Source organism: Trichomycterus rosablanca, chromosome 4 (genome assembly GCF_030014385.1).
Source record: "Trichomycterus rosablanca isolate fTriRos1 chromosome 4, fTriRos1.hap1, whole genome shotgun sequence".
Lineage (NCBI taxonomy): Eukaryota > Metazoa > Chordata > Actinopteri > Siluriformes > Trichomycteridae > Trichomycterus > Trichomycterus rosablanca.
In genome coordinates this window covers 32,491,361-32,515,053 of record NC_085991.1, presented here as the reverse complement: position 1 = coordinate 32,515,053, position 23,693 = coordinate 32,491,361, and the positions used below count along the sequence as shown (strand labels likewise).

Below are 23,693 nucleotides of genomic sequence, written 5' to 3'. Positions count from 1 at the left end.
AAATGTCTGAGAGACAGGTCAATAAATCAAGTGTGCTACCTATCATTTGTAATAAAATATAAGCCCATCGAGATGTGCTAACACTATTTATAATAAGACATAGATCTATCGAGATGCGCTGTCTATTGTTTATAATAATATACATACCTATCGAGATGTCCTACCTATTGTTTATAATAATATACATACCTATCGAGATGTCCTACCTATTGTTTATAATAAGATACATACCTATCGAGATGTCCTACCTATTGTTTATAATAATATACATACCTATCGAGATGTGCTACCTATAGTTTATAATAAGATACATACCTATCGAGATGTCCTACCTATAGTTTATAATAAGATACATACCTATCGAGATGTCCTACCTATTGTTTATAATAATATACATACCTATCGAGATGTGCTACCTATAGTTTATAATAAGATACATACCTATCGAGATGTCCTACCTATTGTTTATAATAAGATATAGAGCTATCGAGATGTCCTACCTATTGTTTATAATAAGATATAGACCTATCGAGATGTCCTACCTATTGTTTATAATAAGATATAGACCTATCGAGATGTGCTACCTATTGTTTATAATAAGATATAGAGCTATCGAGATGTCCTACCTATTGTTTATAATAAGATATAGACCTATCGAGATGTCCTACCTATTGTTTATAATAAGATATAGACCTATCGAGATGTGCTACCTATTGTTTATAATAATATATAGACCTATCGAGATGTCCTACCTATTGTTTATAATAAGATACATACCTATCGAGATGTCCTACCTATTGTTTATAATAATATACATACCTATCGAGATGTCCTACCTATAGTTTATAATAAGATACATACCTATCGAGATGTCCTACCTATTGTTTATAATAAGATATAGAGCTATCGAGATGTCCTACCTATTGTTTATAATAAGATATAGACCTATCGAGATGTCCTACCTATAGTTTATAATAAGATACATACCTATCGAGATGTCCTACCTATTGTTTATAATAAGATATAGAGCTATCGAGATGTCCTACCTATTGTTTATAATAATATACATACCTATCGAGATGTGCTACCTATAGTTTATAATAAGATACATACCTATCGAGATGTCCTACCTATTGTTTATAATAAGATATAGAGCTATCGAGATGTCCTACCTATTGTTTATAATAAGATACATACCTATCGAGATGTCCTACCTATTGTTTATAATAAGATACATACCTATCGAGATGTGCTACCTATTGTTTATAATAAGATATAGAGCTATCGAGATGTCCTACCTATTGTTTATAATAAGATACATACCTATCGAGATGTGCTACCACTAGTTATAATAAGATACCTATAATTTATAATATGATAGACATAATTTTAATAAGAATAGATCGATAAAACTTAAATATTTACTACAGGAATACATTTCGATAGGGTAGGACAAATCGACAGATAGATCTATAAATCTGCGCTACGGTAGGAAGTTTCGATAGGGTAGGACAAATCGACAGAACACCGGCAACAGCTGCAGTGCTTACAACTCTAGATGCGGAGCTGTGTGTTTGTGTTCTCTAGCTGTGGCGCTAAAGAGCACAAAATATTGACAATACAGTACAGCTCTATCAACATCTATTCACCATAAACACAATACAGTACAGCTCTATCAACATCTATTCACCATAACCACAACATAGTACAGCTCTATCAACATATATTCACCATAAACACAATACAGTACAGCTCTATCAACATCTATTCACCATAAACACAATACAGTACAGCTCTATCAACATCTATTCACTTTAAACACAATATAGTACAGCTCTATCAACATCTATTCACCATAAACACAATACAGTACAGCTCTATCAACATCTATTCACCATAAACACAATACAGTACAGCTCTATCAACATCTATTCACCATAACCACAACATAGTACAGCTCTATCAACATCTATTCACCATAAACACAATACAGTACAGCTCTATCAACATCTATTCACCATAAACACAATACAGTACAGCTCTATCAACATCTATTCACCATAAACACAATACAGTACAGCTCTATCAACATCTATTCACCATAACCACAACATAGTACAGCTCTATCAACATCTATTCACCATAAACACAATACAGTACAGCTCTATCAACATCTATTCACCATAAACACAATACAGTACAGCTCTATCAACATCTATTCACTTTAAACACAATATAGTACAGCTCTATCAACATCTATTCACCATAAACACAATACAGTACAGCTCTATCAACATCTATTCACCATAAACACAATACAGTACAGCTCTATCAACATCTATTCACCATAACCACAACATAGTACAGCTCTATCAACATCTATTCACCATAAACACAATACAGTACAGCTCTATCAACATCTATTCACCATAAACACAATACAGTACAGCTCTATCAACATCTATTCACTTTAAACACAATATAGTACAGCTCTATCAACATCTATTCACCATAAACACAATACAGTACAGCTCTATCAACATCTATTCACTTTAAACACAATACAGTACAGCTCTATCAACATCTATTCACCATAAACACAATACAGTACAGCTCTATCAACATCTATTCACTTTAAACACAATATAGTACAGCTCTATCAACATCTATTCACCATAAACACAACATAGTACAGCTCTATCAACATTTATTCACCATAAACACAATATAATACAGCTCTATCAACATCTATTCACCATAAACACAATACAGTACAGCTCTGTCAACATCTATTCACCATAAACACAATACAGTACAGCTCTATCAACATCTATTCACCATAAACACAATATAGTACAGCTATATCAACATCTATTCACAATAAACACAATACAGTACAGCTCTATCAACATCTATTCGCCTTAAACACAAAAAAATACAGCTCTATCAACATCTATTCACCATAAACACAACATAGTACAGCTCTATCAACATTTATTCACCATAAACACAATATAATACAGCTCTATCAACATCTATTCACCATAAACACAATACAGTACAGCTCTGTCAACATCTATTCACCATAAACATAATACAGTACAGCTCTATCAACATCTATTCACCATAAACACAATACAGTACAGCTCTATCAACATCTATTCACCATAAACACAACATAGTACAGCTCTATCAACATCTATTCACCATAAACACAATACAGTACAGCTCTATCAACATCTATTCACCATAAACACAATATAATACAGCTCTATCAACATCTATTCACCATAAACACAACATAGTACAGCTCTATCAACATCTATTCACCATAAACACAATATAATACAGCTCTATCAACATCTATTCACCATAAACACAACATAGTACAGCTCTATCAACATCTATTCACCATAAACACAATACAGTACAGCTCTATCAAAATCTATTCACCATAAACACAATACAGTACAGCTCTATCAACATCTATTCACCATAACCACAACATAGTACAGCTCTATCAACATATATTCACCATAAACACAATACAGTACAGCTCTATCAACATCTATTCACCATAAACACAATACAGTACAGCTCTATCAACATCTATTCACTTTAAACACAATATAGTACAGCTCTATCAACATCTATTCACCATAAACACAATACAGTACAGCTCTATCAACATCTATTCACCATAAACACAATACAGTACAGCTCTATCAACATCTATTCACCATAACCACAACATAGTACAGCTCTATCAACATCTATTCACCATAAACACAATACAGTACAGCTCTATCAACATCTATTCACCATAAACACAATACAGTACAGCTCTATCAACATCTATTCACCATAAACACAATACAGTACAGCTCTATCAACATCTATTCACCATAACCACAACATAGTACAGCTCTATCAACATCTATTCACCATAAACACAATACAGTACAGCTCTATCAACATCTATTCACCATAAACACAATACAGTACAGCTCTATCAACATCTATTCACTTTAAACACAATATAGTACAGCTCTATCAACATCTATTCACCATAAACACAATACAGTACAGCTCTATCAACATCTATTCACCATAAACACAATACAGTACAGCTCTATCAACATCTATTCACCATAACCACAACATAGTACAGCTCTATCAACATCTATTCACCATAAACACAATACAGTACAGCTCTATCAACATCTATTCACCATAAACACAATACAGTACAGCTCTATCAACATCTATTCACTTTAAACACAATATAGTACAGCTCTATCAACATCTATTCACCATAAACACAATACAGTACAGCTCTATCAACATCTATTCACTTTAAACACAATACAGTACAGCTCTATCAACATCTATTCACCATAAACACAATACAGTACAGCTCTATCAACATCTATTCACTTTAAACACAATATAGTACAGCTCTATCAACATCTATTCACCATAAACACAACATAGTACAGCTCTATCAACATTTATTCACCATAAACACAATATAATACAGCTCTATCAACATCTATTCACCATAAACACAATACAGTACAGCTCTGTCAACATCTATTCACCATAAACACAATACAGTACAGCTCTATCAACATCTATTCACCATAAACACAATATAGTACAGCTATATCAACATCTATTCACAATAAACACAATACAGTACAGCTCTATCAACATCTATTCGCCTTAAACACAAAAAAATACAGCTCTATCAACATCTATTCACCATAAACACAACATAGTACAGCTCTATCAACATTTATTCACCATAAACACAATATAATACAGCTCTATCAACATCTATTCACCATAAACACAATACAGTACAGCTCTGTCAACATCTATTCACCATAAACATAATACAGTACAGCTCTATCAACATCTATTCACCATAAACACAATACAGTACAGCTCTATCAACATCTATTCACCATAAACACAACATAGTACAGCTCTATCAACATCTATTCACCATAAACACAATACAGTACAGCTCTATCAACATCTATTCACCATAAACACAATATAATACAGCTCTATCAACATCTATTCACCATAAACACAACATAGTACAGCTCTATCAACATCTATTCACCATAAACACAATATAATACAGCTCTATCAACATCTATTCACCATAAACACAACATAGTACAGCTCTATCAACATCTATTCACCATAAACACAATACAGTACAGCTCTATCAAAATCTATTCACTTTAAACACAATATAGTACAGCTCTATCAACATCTATTCACCATAAACACAATACAGTACAGCTCTATCAACATCTATTCACCATAAACACAATACAGTACAGCTCTATCAACATCTATTCACCATAAACACAATACAGTACAGCTCTATCAACATCTATTCACCATAACCACAACATAGTACAGCTCTATCAACATCTATTCACCATAAACACAATACAGTACAGCTCTATCAACATCTATTCACCATAAACACAATACAGTACAGCTCTATCAACATCTATTCACTTTAAACACAATATAGTACAGCTCTATCAACATCTATTCACCATAAACACAATACAGTACAGCTCTATCAACATCTATTCACCATAAACACAACATAGTACAGCTCTATCAACATCTATTCACCATAAACACAATACAGTACAGCTCTATCAACATCTATTCACCATAAACACAATATAATACAGCTCTATCAACATCTATTCACCATAAACACAACATAGTACAGCTCTATCAACATCTATTCACCATAAACACAATACAGTACAGCTCTATCAAAATCTATTCACTTTAAACACAATATAGTACAGCTCTATCAACATCTATTCACCATAAACACAATACAGTACAGCTCTATCAACATCTATTCACCATAAACACAACATAGTACAGCTCTATCAACATCTATTCACCATAAACACAATACAGTACAGCTCTATCAAAATCTATTCACTTTAAACACAATATAGTACAGCTCTATCAACATCTATTCACCATAAACACAATACAGTACAGCTCTATCAACATCTATTCACCATAAACACAATACAGTACAGCTCTATCAACATCTATTCACCATAAACACAATACAGTACAGCTCTATCAACATCTATTCACCATAACCACAACATAGTACAGCTCTATCAACATCTATTCACCATAAACACAATACAGTACAGCTCTATCAACATCTATTCACCATAAACACAATACAGTACAGCTCTATCAACATCTATTCACTTTAAACACAATATAGTACAGCTCTATCAACATCTATTCACCATAAACACAATACAGTACAGCTCTATCAACATCTATTCACCATAAACACAACATAGTACAGCTCTATCAACATCTATTCACCATAAACACAATACAGTACAGCTCTATCAACATCTATTCACCATAAACACAATATAATACAGCTCTATCAACATCTATTCACCATAAACACAACATAGTACAGCTCTATCAACATCTATTCACCATAAACACAATACAGTACAGCTCTATCAAAATCTATTCACTTTAAACACAATATAGTACAGCTCTATCAACATCTATTCACCATAAACACAATACAGTACAGCTCTATCAACATCTATTCACTTTAAACACAATATAGTACAGCTCTATCAACATCTATTCACCATAAACACAATATAGTACAGCTATATCAACATCTATTCACAATAAACACAATACAGTACAGCTCTATCAACATCTATTCGCCTTAAACACAAAAAAATACAGCTCTATCAACATCTATTCACCATAAACACAACATAGTACAGCTCTATCAACATTTATTCACCATAAACACAATATAATACAGCTCTATCAACATCTATTCACCATAAACACAATACAGTACAGCTCTGTCAACATCTATTCACCATAAACATAATACAGTACAGCTCTATCAACATCTATTCACCATAAACACAATACAGTACAGCTCTATCAACATCTATTCACCATAAACACAACATAGTACAGCTCAATCAACATCTATTCACCATAAACACAATGCAGTACAGCTCTATCAACATCTATTCACCATAAACACAATATAATACAGCTCTATCAACATCTATTCACCATAAACACAACATAGTACAGCTCTATCAACATCTATTCACCATAAACACAATACAGTACAGCTCTATCAACATCTATTCACTTTAAACACAATATAGTACAGCTCTATCAACATCTATTCACCATAAACACAATACAGTACAGCTCTATCAACATCTATTCACTTTAAACACAATACAGTACAGCTCTATCAACATCTATTCACCATAAACACAATACAGTACAGCTCTATCAACATCTATTCACCATAAACACAATACAGTACAGCTCTATCAACATCTATTCACTTTAAACACAATATAGTACAGCTCTATCAACATCTATTCACCATAAACACAATACAGTACAGCTCTATCAACATCTATTCACTTTAAACACAATACAGTACAGCTCTATCAACATCTATTCACCATAAACACAATACAGTACAGCTCTATCAACATCTATTCACTTTAAACACAATATAGTACAGCTCTATCAACATCTATTCACCATAAACACAACATAGTACAGCTCTATCAACATTTATTCACCATAAACACAATATAATACAGCTCTATCAACATCTATTCACCATAAACACAATACAGTACAGCTCTGTCAACATCTATTCACCATAAACATAATACAGTACAGCTCTATCAACATCTATTCACCATAAACACAATACAGTACAGCTCTATCAACATCTATTCACCATAAACACAACATAGTACAGCTCAATCAACATCTATTCACCATAAACACAATACAGTACAGCTCTATCAACATCTATTCACCATAAACACAATATAATACAGCTCTATCAACATCTATTCACCATAAACACAACATAGTACAGCTCTATCAACATCTATTCACTTTAAACACAATACAGTATTCACCATAAACACAATACAGTACAGCTCTATCAACATCTATTCACCATAAACACAATATAATACAGCTCTATCAACATCTATTCACCATAAACACAACATAGTATAGCTCTATCAACATTTATTCACCATAAACACAATATAATACAGCTCTATCAACATCTATTCACTTTAAAGTTTAAACACAATACAGTACAGCTCTATCAACATCTATTCACCATAAACATAATACAGTACAGCTCTATCAACATCTATTCACCATAAACACAATACAGTACAGCTCTATCAACATCTATTCACTTTAAACACAATATAGTACAGCTCTATCAACATCTATTCACCATAAACACAATACAGTACAGCTCTATCAACATCTATTCACTTTAAACACAATATAGTACAGCTCTATCAACATCTATTCACCATAAACACAACATAGTACAGCTCTATCAACATTTATTCACCATAAACACAATATAATACAGCTCTATCAACATCTATTCACCATAAACACAATACAGTACAGCTCTGTCAACATCTATTCACCATAAACACAATACAGTACAGCTCTATCAACATCTATTCACCATAAACACAATATAGTACAGCTATATCAACATCTATTCACCATAAACACAATACAGTACAGCTCTATCAACATCTATTCGCCTTAAACACAAAAAAATACAGCTCTATCAACATCTATTCACCATAAACACAACATAGTACAGCTCTATCAACATTTATTCACCATAAACACAATATAATACAGCTCTATCAACATCTATTCACCATAAACACAATACAGTACAGCTCTGTCAACATCTATTCACCATAAACATAATACAGTACAGCTCTATCAACATCTATTCACCATAAACACAATACAGTACAGCTCTATCAACATCTATTCACCATAAACACAACATAGTACAGCTCTATCAACATCTATTCACCATAAACACAATACAGTACAGCTCTATCAACATCTATTCACCATAAACACAATATAATACAGCTCTATCAACATCTATTCACCATAAACACAACATAGTACAGCTCTATCAACATCTATTCACTTTAAACACAATACAGTATTCACCATAAACACAATACAGTACAGCTCTATCAACATCTATTCACCATAAACACAATATAATACAGCTCTATCAACATCTATTCACCATAAACACAATACAGTACAGCTCTGTCAACATCTATTCACCATAAACAAAATATAGTACAGCTCTATCAACATCTATTCACCATAAACACAATACAGTACAGCGCTATCAAAATCCATTCATCATAAACACAATACAGTACAGCTCTGTCAACATCTATTCACCATAAACACAATATAAAACAGCTCTATCAACATCTGTTCACCATAAACACAACATAGTACAGCTCTATCAACATTTATTCACCATAAACACAATATAATACAGCTCTATCAACATCTATTCACCATAAACACAATACAGTACAGCTCTGTCAACATCTATTCACCATAAACACAATACAGTACAGCTCTATCAACATCTATTCACCATAAACACAATATAGTACAGCTATATCAACATCTATTCACCATAAACACAATACAGTACAGCTCTATCAACATCTATTCACTTTAAACACAATATAGTACAGCTCTATCAACATCTATTCACCATAAACACAATACAGTACAGCTCTATCAACATCTATTCACTTTAAACACAATATAGTACAGCTCTATCAACATCTATTCACCATAAACACAACATAGTACAGCTCTATCAACATTTATTCACCATAAACACAATATAATACAGCTCTATCAACATCTATTCACCATAAACACAATACAGTACAGCTCTGTCAACATCTATTCACCATAAACACAATACAGTACAGCTCTATCAACATCTATTCACCATAAACACAATATAGTACAGCTATATCAACATCTATTCACCATAAACACAATACAGTACAGCTCTATCAACATCTATTCGCCTTAAACACAAAAAAATACAGCTCTATCAACATCTATTCACCATAAACACAACATAGTACAGCTCTATCAACATTTATTCACCATAAACACAATATAATACAGCTCTATCAACATCTATTCACCATAAACACAATACAGTACAGCTCTGTCAACATCTATTCACCATAAACATAATACAGTACAGCTCTATCAACATCTATTCACCATAAACACAATACAGTACAGCTCTATCAACATCTATTCACCATAAACACAACATAGTACAGCTCTATCAACATCTATTCACCATAAACACAATACAGTACAGCTCTATCAACATCTATTCACCATAAACACAATATAATACAGCTCTATCAACATCTATTCACCATAAACACAACATAGTACAGCTCTATCAACATCTATTCACCTTAAACACAATATAGTACAGCTCTATCAATATCTATTCACCATAAACACAATACAGTACAGCTCTATCAATATCTATTCACCATAAACACAATACAGTACAGCTCTATCAATATCTATTCACTTTAAACACAATACAGTATTCACATAAACACAATACAGTACATCTCTATCAACATCTACTCACCATAAACACAATATAATACAGCTCTATCAACATCTATTCACCATAAACGCAATATAATACAGCTCTATTAACATATATTCACCATAAACAAAATATAGTACAGCTCTATCAACATCTACTCACCATAAACACAATACAGTACAGCGCTACCAAAATCCATTCATCATAAACACAATACAGTACAGCTCTGTCAACATCTATTCACCATAAACACAATACAGTACAGCTCTATCAACATCTGTTCACCATAAACACAATATAGTACAGCGCTATCAACATTTATTCACCATAAACACAATATAAAACAGCTCTATCAACATCTATTCACCATAAACACAATATAAAACAGCTCTATCAACATCTGTTCACCATAAACACAATACAGTACAGCACTATCAACATCTATTCACCATAAACACAATACAGTACAGCTCTGTCAACATCTATTCACCATAACCACAATACAGTTCAGCTCTATCAATATCTATTCACCATAAACACAATACAGTACAGCTCCATCAACATCTATTCACCATAAACACAATATAATACAGCCCTATCAACATCTATTCACCATAAACACAACATAGTACAGCTCTATCAACATCTATTCACCTTAAACACAATATAGTACAGCTCTATCAATATCTATTCACCATAAACACAATACATTACAGCTCTATCAATATCTATTCACCATAAACACAATACAGTACAGCTCTATCAATATCTATTCACCATAAACACAATACAGTACAGCTCTATCAATATCTATTCACCATAAACACATGTACTACATAAACACATGTACTACATAAACACATGTACTATACTATACCATAAACACATGTATTATATTGTGTTTATGGTGAATAGATGTTGATAGAGCTGTACTATACTGTGTTTATGGTGAATAGATGTTAATAGAGCTGTATTATATTGCGTTTATGGTGAATAGATGTTGATAGAGCTGTACTATATTGTGTTAAGTACAGCTCATAGTACAGCTCAATCAACATCTATTCACCATAAACACAACATAGTACAGCTCTATCAACATCTATTCACCATAAACACAATACAGTACAGCTCTATCAATATCTATTCACCATAAACACAATACAGTACAGCTCTATCAACATCTATTCACCATAAACACAATACAATACAGCTCTATCAACATGTTCCACATCAAACATAAACACAATATAATACAGCTCTATCAACATATTTCACATCTCACCATAAACACAATATAGTACAGCTCTATCAACATATCCCACATCTCACCATAAACACAATATATTGCAGCTCTATCAACATATTCCACTTCCCACCATTAACACAATATAATACAGCTCTATCAACATATTCCACATCTCACCATAAACACAATATAGTACAGCTCTATCAACATATTTCACATCTCACCATAAACACAATATAGTATAGCTCTATCAACATATTCCACATCTCACCATGAACACAATATAGTACAGCTCTATCAACATATCCAACATCTCACCATAAACACAATATAATACAGCTCTATTAGCATATCCCACATCTCACCATAAACACAATATAATACAGCTCTATCAACGTATCCCACATCTCACCATAAACACAGTATAATACAGCTCTATCAACATATCCCACATCTCACCATAAACACAGTATAATACAGCTCTATCAACATATCCCACATCACACCATAAACACAATATAATACAGCTCTATCAACATATCCCACATCTCACCATAAACACAATATAGTACAGCTCTATCCACATATCCCTCATTCCACCATAAACACAATATAATACAGCTCTATCAACATATCCCACATCTCACCATAAAAACAATATAATACAGCTCTACCAACATATGCTTCATTTCACCATCAATCTATCCAACATCTCACCATAAACACAATACAATACAGCTCTATCAACATATCCCACATCTCACCATAAACACAATATAATACAGCTCTATCAACATATCCAGCATATCACAATAAAAATACAATACAATACAGCTCTATCAACATATCCAGTATATCACAATAAAAATACAATACAATACAGCTCTATCAACATATCCAAAATCTCACCATAAACACAATACAATACAGCTCTATCAACATATCCCACATCTCACCATAAACACAATACAATACAGCTCTATCAACATATCCCACATCTCACCATAAACACAATATAATACAGCTCTATCAACATAGCCAGCATATCACCATAAACACAATACAATACAGCTCTATCAACATATCCAGCATATCACCATAAACACAATACAATACAGCTCTATCAATATATCCCACATCTCACCATAAACATAATATAATACAGCTCTATCAACATATCCAGCATATCACCATAAACACAATACAATACAGCTCTATCAACATATCCCACATCTCACCATAAACACAATATAATACAGCTCTATCAACATATCCCACATCACACCATAATCACAATACAATACAGCTCTATCAACATATCCTACATCTCACCATAAACACAATATAATACAGCTCTATTAACATATCCAGCATATCACCATAAACACAATATAATACAGCTCTATTAACATATCCCACATCACACCATAATCACAATACAATACAGCTCTATCAACATATCCTACATCTCACCATAAACACAATATAATACAGCTCTATTAACATATCCAGCATATCACCATAAACACAATATAATACAGCTCTATTAACATATCCCACATCTCACCATAAACACAATATAATACAGCTCTATCAACATATCCCACATCTCACCATAAACACAATACAATACAGCTCTATCAACATATCCCACATCACACCATAATCACAATACAATACAGCTCTATCAACATATTCCGCATCTTACCAAAACAATATGGTACAGTTCTGTCAACATATCTTACATCTCACCATAAACACAATATAATACAGCTCTATTAGCATATCCCACATCTCACCATAAACACAATATAATACAGCTCTATCAACACATCGCACATTTCCCTAGAGGAAACCACTGCGGACACAGACAGAACATGCAAAATTCACACAGAAAGGACCCTGGCCGCCTGGCTCGGGAATTGACTACCCACTAATCCACCATGTCAACTTTTTTTGTTTTTATCATTTTTCCCTTTTAGGGTTGTGGCAGGTCCAGTTCTATTGTGTTTTATGTAGTGTATACTTTCAGTGATTTATTTTATATCTAGTCCTCTCGACAAATATTGGCATAACAAAAATATGAACAACAAATCCTCTTCATAAGAGGTACAATAATTCCTTTCTGTTTTTACTATTCTGGTCGGGGTCGCGGTGGGTCTGATTCATTTGGCGAAAGGCAGGAAACAACATTAAGGACAAATCGGTCGACAGATTTATTGCTTCAATTTTACCACTTTTTCGAGAGTACCTTGGAACTTAGTCAAACTTAAGCTCTCACTGCGTTAGAGGACAGCCTGTTATTAGAATGCAACTTGACAGCACTTAATAATTATGTGTTCGTGCGCGTGCGCGTGTGTTTTACTGGCTTCTGTGAGCGCAAGAGTGGCTCGGCGCATGCGCAGAGCTGCAGTACAGGCTGGCAGTGAAGGAGAGAGACAGACAGTGAATGAGGGAGTGAGCGAGAGAACGCAGTGAAAGATGGCGAGCGCTGAGACGGTAGCAGAGCATGAGCGGATTTTGCGGGAGATTGAGAGCACAGACAGTAACTGTATCGGTCCCACACTGCGGTAAGTAGTCGGTCAATGTGCTATGGGTGCAGTTTGGTTTGTCGGCTGAGTTGCAGGGTGGGGAGACCGTGGGTGTTCGTGTCTTGTTCCTCTTCTCCTCAACTCCTCACACACTTCCAAACAATCTTCCTTAAGTTATCATGCTGCTAGCGGCTAAATTAGCTCCCTCACTGCTAACCATATCTATAAAGCTAATTCAACACTCATATCAAAGTCATTCTGTGCAAAACCACAACGCGGTTATTTACATTAAACTCACATTAGCGCTGAGAAAGCAGATATAACTTGTCTTCTTAACTTCCCAACTTTGTGTTAGCTCATGTTTTGGGTCGCACTTTAAATTGTGTTCGTCATTCATGTACTTTCGTCAAATTATGTTAAACTTCTCGCGGGTTTTATGTGTTTTTAATTTAACAATAACGATACACGATATGTACCACGATATTTAGGTTTGCTTACAAAGTGGCAACAAACTGTCGCCACAGTGTATGAATTTTGATTACATCAAAAAATATATTAAAATATTTGTATCATTTTTAAAATAAATATTCAGCCCCCTTCACCTTAAAAATATATTATGGTAATGTGTATACAATTAAATGGAAATATACAACTCGAATTCCCAATAAACAGAGAAACAATATTTATTGGTATACACTTGTTTCTACACTCTCTGTCCATTACTACTTACCATATAGAAGCACTTTGTGTTCTACATTTACTGACTGTAGTCCATCTATTTCTTTACATACTTTTTTCCTGCTTCACTCTGTTCTTTAATGATCAGGACCCCCACAGAGCAGGTATTATTTAGGTGGTGGATCATTCTCAGCACTGCAGTGACACTGACATGGTGCTGGTGTGTTAGTGTGTGTTGTGCTAGTATGAATGGATCAGACACAGCAGCACTGCTGGAGTTTTTTAATACCGTGTCCACTCACTGTCCACTCTATTAGACACTCCTACCTAGTTTGTCCACCTTGTAGATGTAAAGTCAGAGACGATCGCTCATCTATTGCTGCTGTTTGAGTTGTTCATCTTCTAGACATTCATCAGTGGTCACAGGACGCTGCCCACGGGGCGCTGTTGGCTGGTGGACAATTCTCGGTCCAGCAGTGACAATGAGGTGTTTAAAAACTCCATCAGCATTGCTGTGTCTTATCCACTCATACCAGCACAACACACACTAACACACCACCACCATGTCAGTGTCACTGCAGTGCTGAGAATGTTCCACCACCTAAATAATACCTGCTATGTAGTGGTCCTGGGAGAGTCCTGACCATTGAAGAACAGCATGAAGGGGCTAACAAGGCATGCAGAGAAACAGATGGATACAGTCATTAATTGTAGAACTACAAAGTGCTTCTATATGGGAAGTGGAGCTGATGAAATAGACAATGTGTGTAGAAACAAGGAGGTGGTTTTAATGTTATGGCTGATCGGTGTATACAAGCAAGCAAAGCTCTTCTGTAAATGTTCATGTGTGCTATTATTCATGAGTTGGTTAAACATCATTTTGCCTTGATAACCTCTAATAATCCATTGCTTGGGTGCTAACAAGCTGCTGATACCTCTCTTGTGGAATCTTTACCCATTTTCTTATGCAAAAGCTTCCAGCTCATTGAGATTTGATTGCTTTTATGCTGCAACTGCTTCTTTAAATCTCACCAAAGTTTTTCTATGGGATTTAAATCTGGAGACTGAGGAGCCACTTCAGAATTTATAGGACTGAATCCATAAGCAAGCTTTGGTAGACTTTGGTGGAGGTTTGCTTGCTGGAAAGTCGAATTGTCACCGAGGTTCGATTCCACCACATAAGGCTTAAGGCAAACATGAGTAAATAAAGAGCGTTTATGAACTGTTTAACAGCAGCAGAGTAGCAATATCATGATAAAACATGATGTAGGGTAAGGTAAAGATGAACTTGTGTTGTGTTGGTTTCTCTTAACACTACCAGTGTGCCACACAGCAACCCATTCTGCAGGTATTGGCTTTTAGTTTAGTTTAATTTATGTTTGTTTAGTGGGTGCGAAGCAGCAACGTAGGTCCTGAGGACAAGCCTCAAGTCACTATCTATAAGTAGTCTGAAAATGTTTCCACTCACCATCTGGGTTCTTCTAGGTATTCTCGATCTAGGCTTTCTCTTACCTTTTCAAAATTGCAAAACATAGATTGGTCACTCTTTTTTTACCTGTAGGTGTAAGTGTAACGATTTGCATCCTGTATTTAAGTTCAGTTTCTGGTTTGTGAAATGGATCTGTGAAATTGATTGCTTGGTGCTCAACAGCCACACCAGGTCTGTGCATGTTTGTTGTGGTAAAAGAATGAAAACTGAAATATGTATATGCTGCACCACAGCAGTGATTTAAATGCTCGAACACTTGTTACTATTGTTTTTGTTTTGACCAGTGTTTTTCTTTTACATTGTTTTCCCCTTGTAAATAAAGTGCTTTTGTAAATGTTAAATAAATATACAGTGGCATAAAAAAGTACTTTCCCACCCTCCGGTTTTCCAGTGTCTGGTTGTGCAGCAACTGTAACCAAATGCTAACTGGAAAACATTGTTTGACACCACTGTAGAGGAATTTTTATGTATTTGTCTTTGCAGCTTTTCTTTAGTTTAGCAACATTGAAGGAATTACGAACAGGAACTGCCCAGTTATGGTTTTGCCACTTTGAAACCCTAATTTTGTTTCTTCAGAGTAATGCTTTGGATAGTTGTGTTCATCACATTACAACCGTCATGTTTGACTCTTGGTGTAATGTTCTTTTTGTGAAATGCTTTGTTGGCTTTATGGTAGACGATCTCTCGATTTAGCGTTGTCAATTTGTCTTCCGCTGCTGTGGATCCCTGATTGCATTCCGCTGCTGTGGATCCCTGGGTATATTGCTGCTCACGCCTCCTCCGACATGCGCGCAGTCCTTACGTGCTTACTGCACAGGCGCCTCTATCTGCTAACCAGGGTCCTTACATAGCGTTTGAAGACACCACCCACATAGTCTGGTCATCCCGCCCTAGCAGACACAGTGGCCAATCAGTGTCCGCTGCAGGCACTGCCAGTTATGCCCGCTAGATGGCACCCACCTGACTGATGGCAACGGCGAGTTTCGAACCAAGGAGTTCAGAATCTCAGTGCCGGTGTGCTAGCGGAATATCCCGCTGTGGCACCTGGGCGCCGGACTTGTCATAATTAACCCCACTATTAATTCTGCTATCTACCAGAAAATGTTGAAGAATAATGTTGGTCATCAGTCTGTGATCTGCAGCTTGAGTCCTTGTCAAAGTTCTGACCTGAATCCTAGTGAAATGCTGTGGCAGAACTTTAAATGAGTTCATGTTTAAAGGCCCTCGAATGTGGCTGAATTAAAGTGATTCTACACTTGTTTGAACTCCCAACTGCATTTGAGATTCATGAATTTTAAGGTAATCATTCTTCAGGTGCATCTGTTTCAGTGGCAGAAAACAACCCCCAAGCACAATTCCACCACCACAGTGGATGCATGCTTAAGTATAGGTTCTGTGTTGTTGGCTTTGAAATTCTTGGCTTTTTACCTGCAAACATACTTCTGATCATTGCGGTCGAATAATCAATATTAGTTTAATCTGACCACAAATCTTTCCTTCAGCAGGTTTCTTTGTTCAAATGATCAGTGGCAAAACTTAGACATACTTGATGGGATTTTTTTTTCTTGATCGTCAATGTCTATGATCCTCTTTTTGAGGCCTCAGAAAAGCTACTTAGACATTTGCATTTTTACATATGGCCTGCTGTAATTAGTCAGTCAAACTGGTTCTATTTATATGGGCACAAATAGTGACCAGCTGTAGTCAGTTATGGTTACTAACAAGAACGTAGAAGGCCATGCCACAACGTTAAACAACATTTTGTGTTTAAGGTACTGGACTAGTCATTAGAAGTTTGCAGGTTCAAGCCTTGCATCAGCCAGGTTTGGCTCTTGATCAAGGTCCTTAATCCTCAGTAGAGATGCATGAGTACCGATACTGGTATCGGGTGTTTGCAAGATACCGCGCTCATTAACTTGTACTGGTACTCGCAAACGAGGCTCTGATACTAAACATCCGATACCGTGTACCTAGTGCACGTTGCTGCGTTAGCCTAGTTCACACTACACGATTTTTGCCCTGATTTTCGCTCGGCGACTGGTCGGCGCTAGATTTGCCGGCTCGGGAGCAACTCACCATTCGCTCGGCCATCAAAACTCGGCTCTCGATCGCTAAGTGTGAACTATCCAACAACTCGATCCGACCGGCTCGCCGAGCGCTCGGCGACCGGATCGAGTTTTCTAGCATGTCAGATATCTGATCCAATAGGTATTGGTATCGGCAAGTACAAAAATACATGTACTTGTACTTGTACTCGGTTGGGAAAAAATGATATTGATGCATCCCTAATCCTCAGTTGTTTGGACTATGATTGTAAGTTGCTTTGGGGTTGCTCGGCGGGTAGCACTGTCGCCTCACAGCAAGTAGGTCCTGGGTTCGATATACAGGTGGAGCGGTCAGGGTCCTTTCTGTGTGGTTTGCATGTTCTCCCTGTGTCTGCATGGGTTTCTTCTGGGAGCTCCGGTTTCCTCCCACATTTCAAAGACATGCAGGTGAGGTTTACTTTGGTGTACTCATTAACGCTACGCCTTGATTAAATATTCAGTGCTTGTGTAGTTTACTGGTAATTAATAGCATGTGAGATATTTAGCAGTGGTTAAGATTGGCATGATGTAAGAATTTTCAGCCAGGTGTGTAAACACGTTGCTGAGCAGCCGCTGTGACTCATGGAAGCAAAGGCACTATGTTGTATTCACACAAAAGTGAGAAGCTGTAATTGTAGGACATGTGGCTGTGGTGTAGGTCTTTGTGAGTATGTGTGGCTTTCACTGATAAAGGGCTTATTTCTTTCTTGCTCATATGCAAAAGCGTGATAGCCGAGATAAGCCTGGTCAATCTTGCGTCTTTCTTATTTGCAGCTTGAATGCTTCCTGAAATTGTATTTTTGTGCAGTTACAAAGCTGACCTGTTCATAAGGGTATTTAAAATGTGTGTATGCAATTTCTTAAAGTCTAAGTGATTAGATACAGCCGGTTTGCTATTTGTGGTTTTGTTAGCAGGACAGTGCATTAGACTAGAGCTTTAAAATGATGGGCTGTGGTCCTTGGCTACATTGTTATGCAGTCAGATCATACTTGGACCAAATACCAATATTGGCCAAGAGGGAATGATCAAGCACAATCAGTGAAGCAGTTGCTCGGTGTGCATAGTAAAGTAGATAGATGCATATACATGCATACATACCTTATTGATCCCAAAGGAAATTAAGGGCACAGGTAATTTAGGCAACGTAGGAGGCCATGCCACAAGTAGCTCAGTGTTTAAGGTACTGGACTAGTAATAAGAAGTGCGCTGGTTCAAGCCCCACATTTGCCAGGATACCACTGTTTTGCTCTTGATCATTTACGTTTTTGGCATTTAGCAGATTCTGTTATGCTGTTATTTCCTTACTCTAGTTGAAGTAGACAACAGTCCAATGATACAACTCTGCTGAAACTGTGTTAGAACAAAGGTGTAGGTACAAGTTTTTTTAATGATAGGATAGAAGATTAGAAAGTGCATGTTAGTTCTCAAGTGCTTAGTAGAGAGGTTGGTCTTTAATTATCTTTTGAAGTTGGTAAGACGTAGATTTTCGACTGGACAAGGGCAGTTCCTTCCACCACTTGGGCACTAGAACAGAGAATAACCTTGATGTCTGTCTGTCTTTGAGTTCTGGGTGCAGAATCAAGACAAGCAAGATTTGTGGCTCGAAGGTGGCATGGTTATGATCAAGGCCCTTAACCTTTAGTTGTTTGATTAACTAGCTTCTTCCTGATTTACATCATCTCTACCACTATCTCAGCTTTTCTTTCTGTCCACCTGCCTTTCACATTGTAGTCATACTTTAAAGAATAAGTGGCACTATATGAACTCAGTTTGTATTGGTAAATGTGTTTTAGGGAGCATAATGAATATCACATTTAATAATGGTTTACCTGTATAGGATATTGATGCACACTCCAGAATAGGGTGACCTCACATTACCTCTGTATTCATACCTGTTTTATGTCGGGGCCTGTGAACACGGCAAGTCAATTGTATTAAATGGTCTATGATTTCTTTAGAATGTTGTATTTAAATACAAAAAAGACAACATAAAATTGATTAAAGTGTTAAAATACTGCCTATATGTAAATATTGTGTATATTAAAAAGAATTCACCAAGTGTTAAATTTAGATTTTTTAACAGCAAAATTAGCCAATGGCTTTTTATTTTAATTAAAACATTTAAAAACTAGCATATTTTCAGTATTTTATTACTTAACACCACATAAATAGAACATTATCATTTGATAATGGGCCTGATCATCAACTAGCTGTTAAGCACAATTAGAATAAATATTAATAGAGCAAATATTAATAAAAAAAAAACATTTTCAAATGAGTTACCCATTTGAAATTTAAATGTTTTTTTTTATTCATTTATTTTAAATAATTATTTTACATAACTATAAATATATAAATATGTTAAATATAACTATACAAATAAATATGTTGAGTGTGTTGCAGGCATCAAATTCTAAATTTGTATATATTTAAAAATAAGAAGTTGATCAGTAAAGTCATTGGAGATCTTTTCTGTCCTTTTGTCAGTTCAATAAAGGTTCAAGACAATCAACAAACCACAGATTCTTGTTGTTATTCCACCGAATTTAACATCCCAGTGTCCCCTTCCCTCCCTCGACATTGCCAATCATGTCTGGGTAGACTCTCAACTGCTGATACTCAAACCCGGATCTCAGCATTTGTGGGATAGTGTAATAGAACACTATGCCACCCTAGTGCCTTGGTAATAAAAATACTAATGTGAAATGGTGTTTGCAGTTTGCCTAGAATGTTACTGTGCATATGTGTTATCCTGTAGCAAAATGTGTTCCTCTGTTTTAAGCTAATGGTGTTTTACAGCCAAGTTTTTGCCCTTGAGTTGAGTGATTTTTGGGATAATTCAGCTGACATGATACTCTAAGCAATGTAGATAATGAATTACCCTCTTTAAACAGCTCTGGGGTGTGTATCCTATGATGTAAGAAATTCTACTTCCTCCTTGGCATATTAGCATGAACACCCTCGATTGGCCAGTCTATTGTTCCAATATTAACTATTCCTTCCATTTAAAATATTAACTCAATAGAAATTCAAACAAATAAACCCTGCATCACTGTTTTATCCTGATTTACTGCATTTTATGTTTTTGCTTCACTGCCACTTGGGGAGACAGCAAACACATGATGTGTGGAATCATACACACATGTGCACAAACCCAGGCACCATACCTCACCTTCTCTTACAGTCTAACACAGTTATGCAGCAAGTGACAACAGCTGACTCAGTGTGTGTGTGCATGGGTGTGTGTTGGGCTATATAATTAGCTGTAAGTGTGTCCTGGTCTACGTGCACACCCGCAGCAAGGCTTTTCAGGCCTAATGACGCCTTAAACGGTAGACTAGCGTAAGCCATTGCAGTGTACTGGCACCACCACTGATGAGCTAATTTGCCACACCGTTTAATGCACTTGTAATTCCTTTTACAGCCATAGTGATTTAGGAACACTGCTTTTAGATGCATGTTAAACTTACTTTGTTCCTTTTCCTTTTTAACAAAGAACAAACTTTGGATAGAAAGCAAAGCAAGTTTACATTCGAGGCATTTAGCAGACGCTTTTATCCATGGCAGCTTACAATTGTGAAGGAATACAATGCAAGAAATTAAATTTCAATGACCAACAGTTGTGACTTGGTGGTGCTGGGCCTTGAACCAGTAAGCTTCTGATCACCAGTTTAGTCACTTGACTGCAAAGCTAGCACTACTAGGATAAATGTATGGATTTAAATTTAGGTTGCTTTAAATCATTAAAGACTGACTTTGTGCAGTGGGGAGGGGTTTCCTGATTTGATTTTATGGTTTATTCTGTGCACAACTATGTAATGTAATTAATTAATGTGACACTCAGGTGGTGCATTAGTAATCTACACTTGACTACTACCACTGCAGTTTGAATCTCAGTGGCTGAATCATCAGACATCAGCTGAAGTTGTAGATTTAAAAAGCATCAATAAAAACAGATTTGAAACAACAGTTCCTGCTTGCATATTGTTAATGTTGTTTAATAAGTGTTTATGAGCAGCGTTTGTGCGTATTATAGGTGTTTATGAATGGCTTCTTGAATAATACAAATGTATATGTGCATGTCATTATTTTTAGTATTGCAGGGCAGAAAGTGGTATTGGTGCATTCTTAATAACAGTGTAAAAACTGTGTAAAAAGGGAAGTTGTAGACTAGCGGTTAAGATACTGGACTAGTAAACATAAGGTTGCTGGTTCAAACCCCACCACTGTCAGGTTGCCACTGCTGGGCCCTTAAGCAAGGCCCTTAACCCTCATTGCTTGGACAGTGTACTGTAAGTCTGTAAATGCCAAAAATGTAAATGTAAAATGAAACGCTTGTTCTTTTTTTTTTAAGTGCAACAACTAGGACTACAACTAACTTACAGTAATATGTGCTCATTATTCAAAAGTCACAGATTTTTAAAGAAAAGTGCGCATTTAATAACACTCATAAATTGAAAGATGGAATAAACATAAACTACAGTAATCAGCACAGCCTACCTTAATAGTTGAATGTAAACCTAGAACATCCAGCTACAGTCAAACTCAGCTACCCGAGTAGCTTTTTTAGCTGGACATTTTGACTAAGCGATTGTTAAGTGAATTGCTGTAGGATTGCTAGGATCACCTCATAGTGCAAATTAACCAGTAAACAAAAGGCACTTGAATGCTACGAGATTGAAAAATGTTAAATAGCTAAACATGCTAATTTCATAACCATGAATCTCAGCGAATTTCATATTACACGGTAAATAGTTCCGTGACGTAATTTTTATGACTGTGAATTGAATTGACTGACTTCTTGAATAATACAAATATACAGTGTATCACAAAAGTGAGTACACCCCTCACATTTCTGCAGATATTTAAGTATATTTTTTCATGGGACAACACTGACAAAATGACACTTTGACACAATGAAAAGTAGTCTGTGTGCAGCTTATATAACAGTGTAAATTTATTCTTCCCTCAAAATAACTCAATATACAGCCATTAATGTCTAAACCACCGGCAACAAAAGTGAGTACACCCCTAAGAGACTACACACCTAAATGTCCAAATTGAGCACTGCTTGTCATTTTC

The 23,693-nt window shown here is 35.6% G+C and overlaps 1 protein-coding gene across 1 annotated transcript in view; it reads left to right on the top strand.

The window, feature by feature from the left end:
* The first annotated feature begins 14,298 nt into the window (after positions 1-14,298).
* The window catches only part of exoc6b (exocyst complex component 6B), a 174,948-nt gene continuing 165,553 nt past the window's right edge, over positions 14,299-23,693 (top strand). The window contains exon 1 of the mRNA XM_062993202.1: positions 14,299-14,398. Within this exon, the coding sequence (XP_062849272.1) occupies positions 14,310-14,398 (89 nt within the window). The 5' untranslated portion in view covers positions 14,299-14,309. The remainder of the gene's footprint in view (positions 14,399-23,693) is intronic.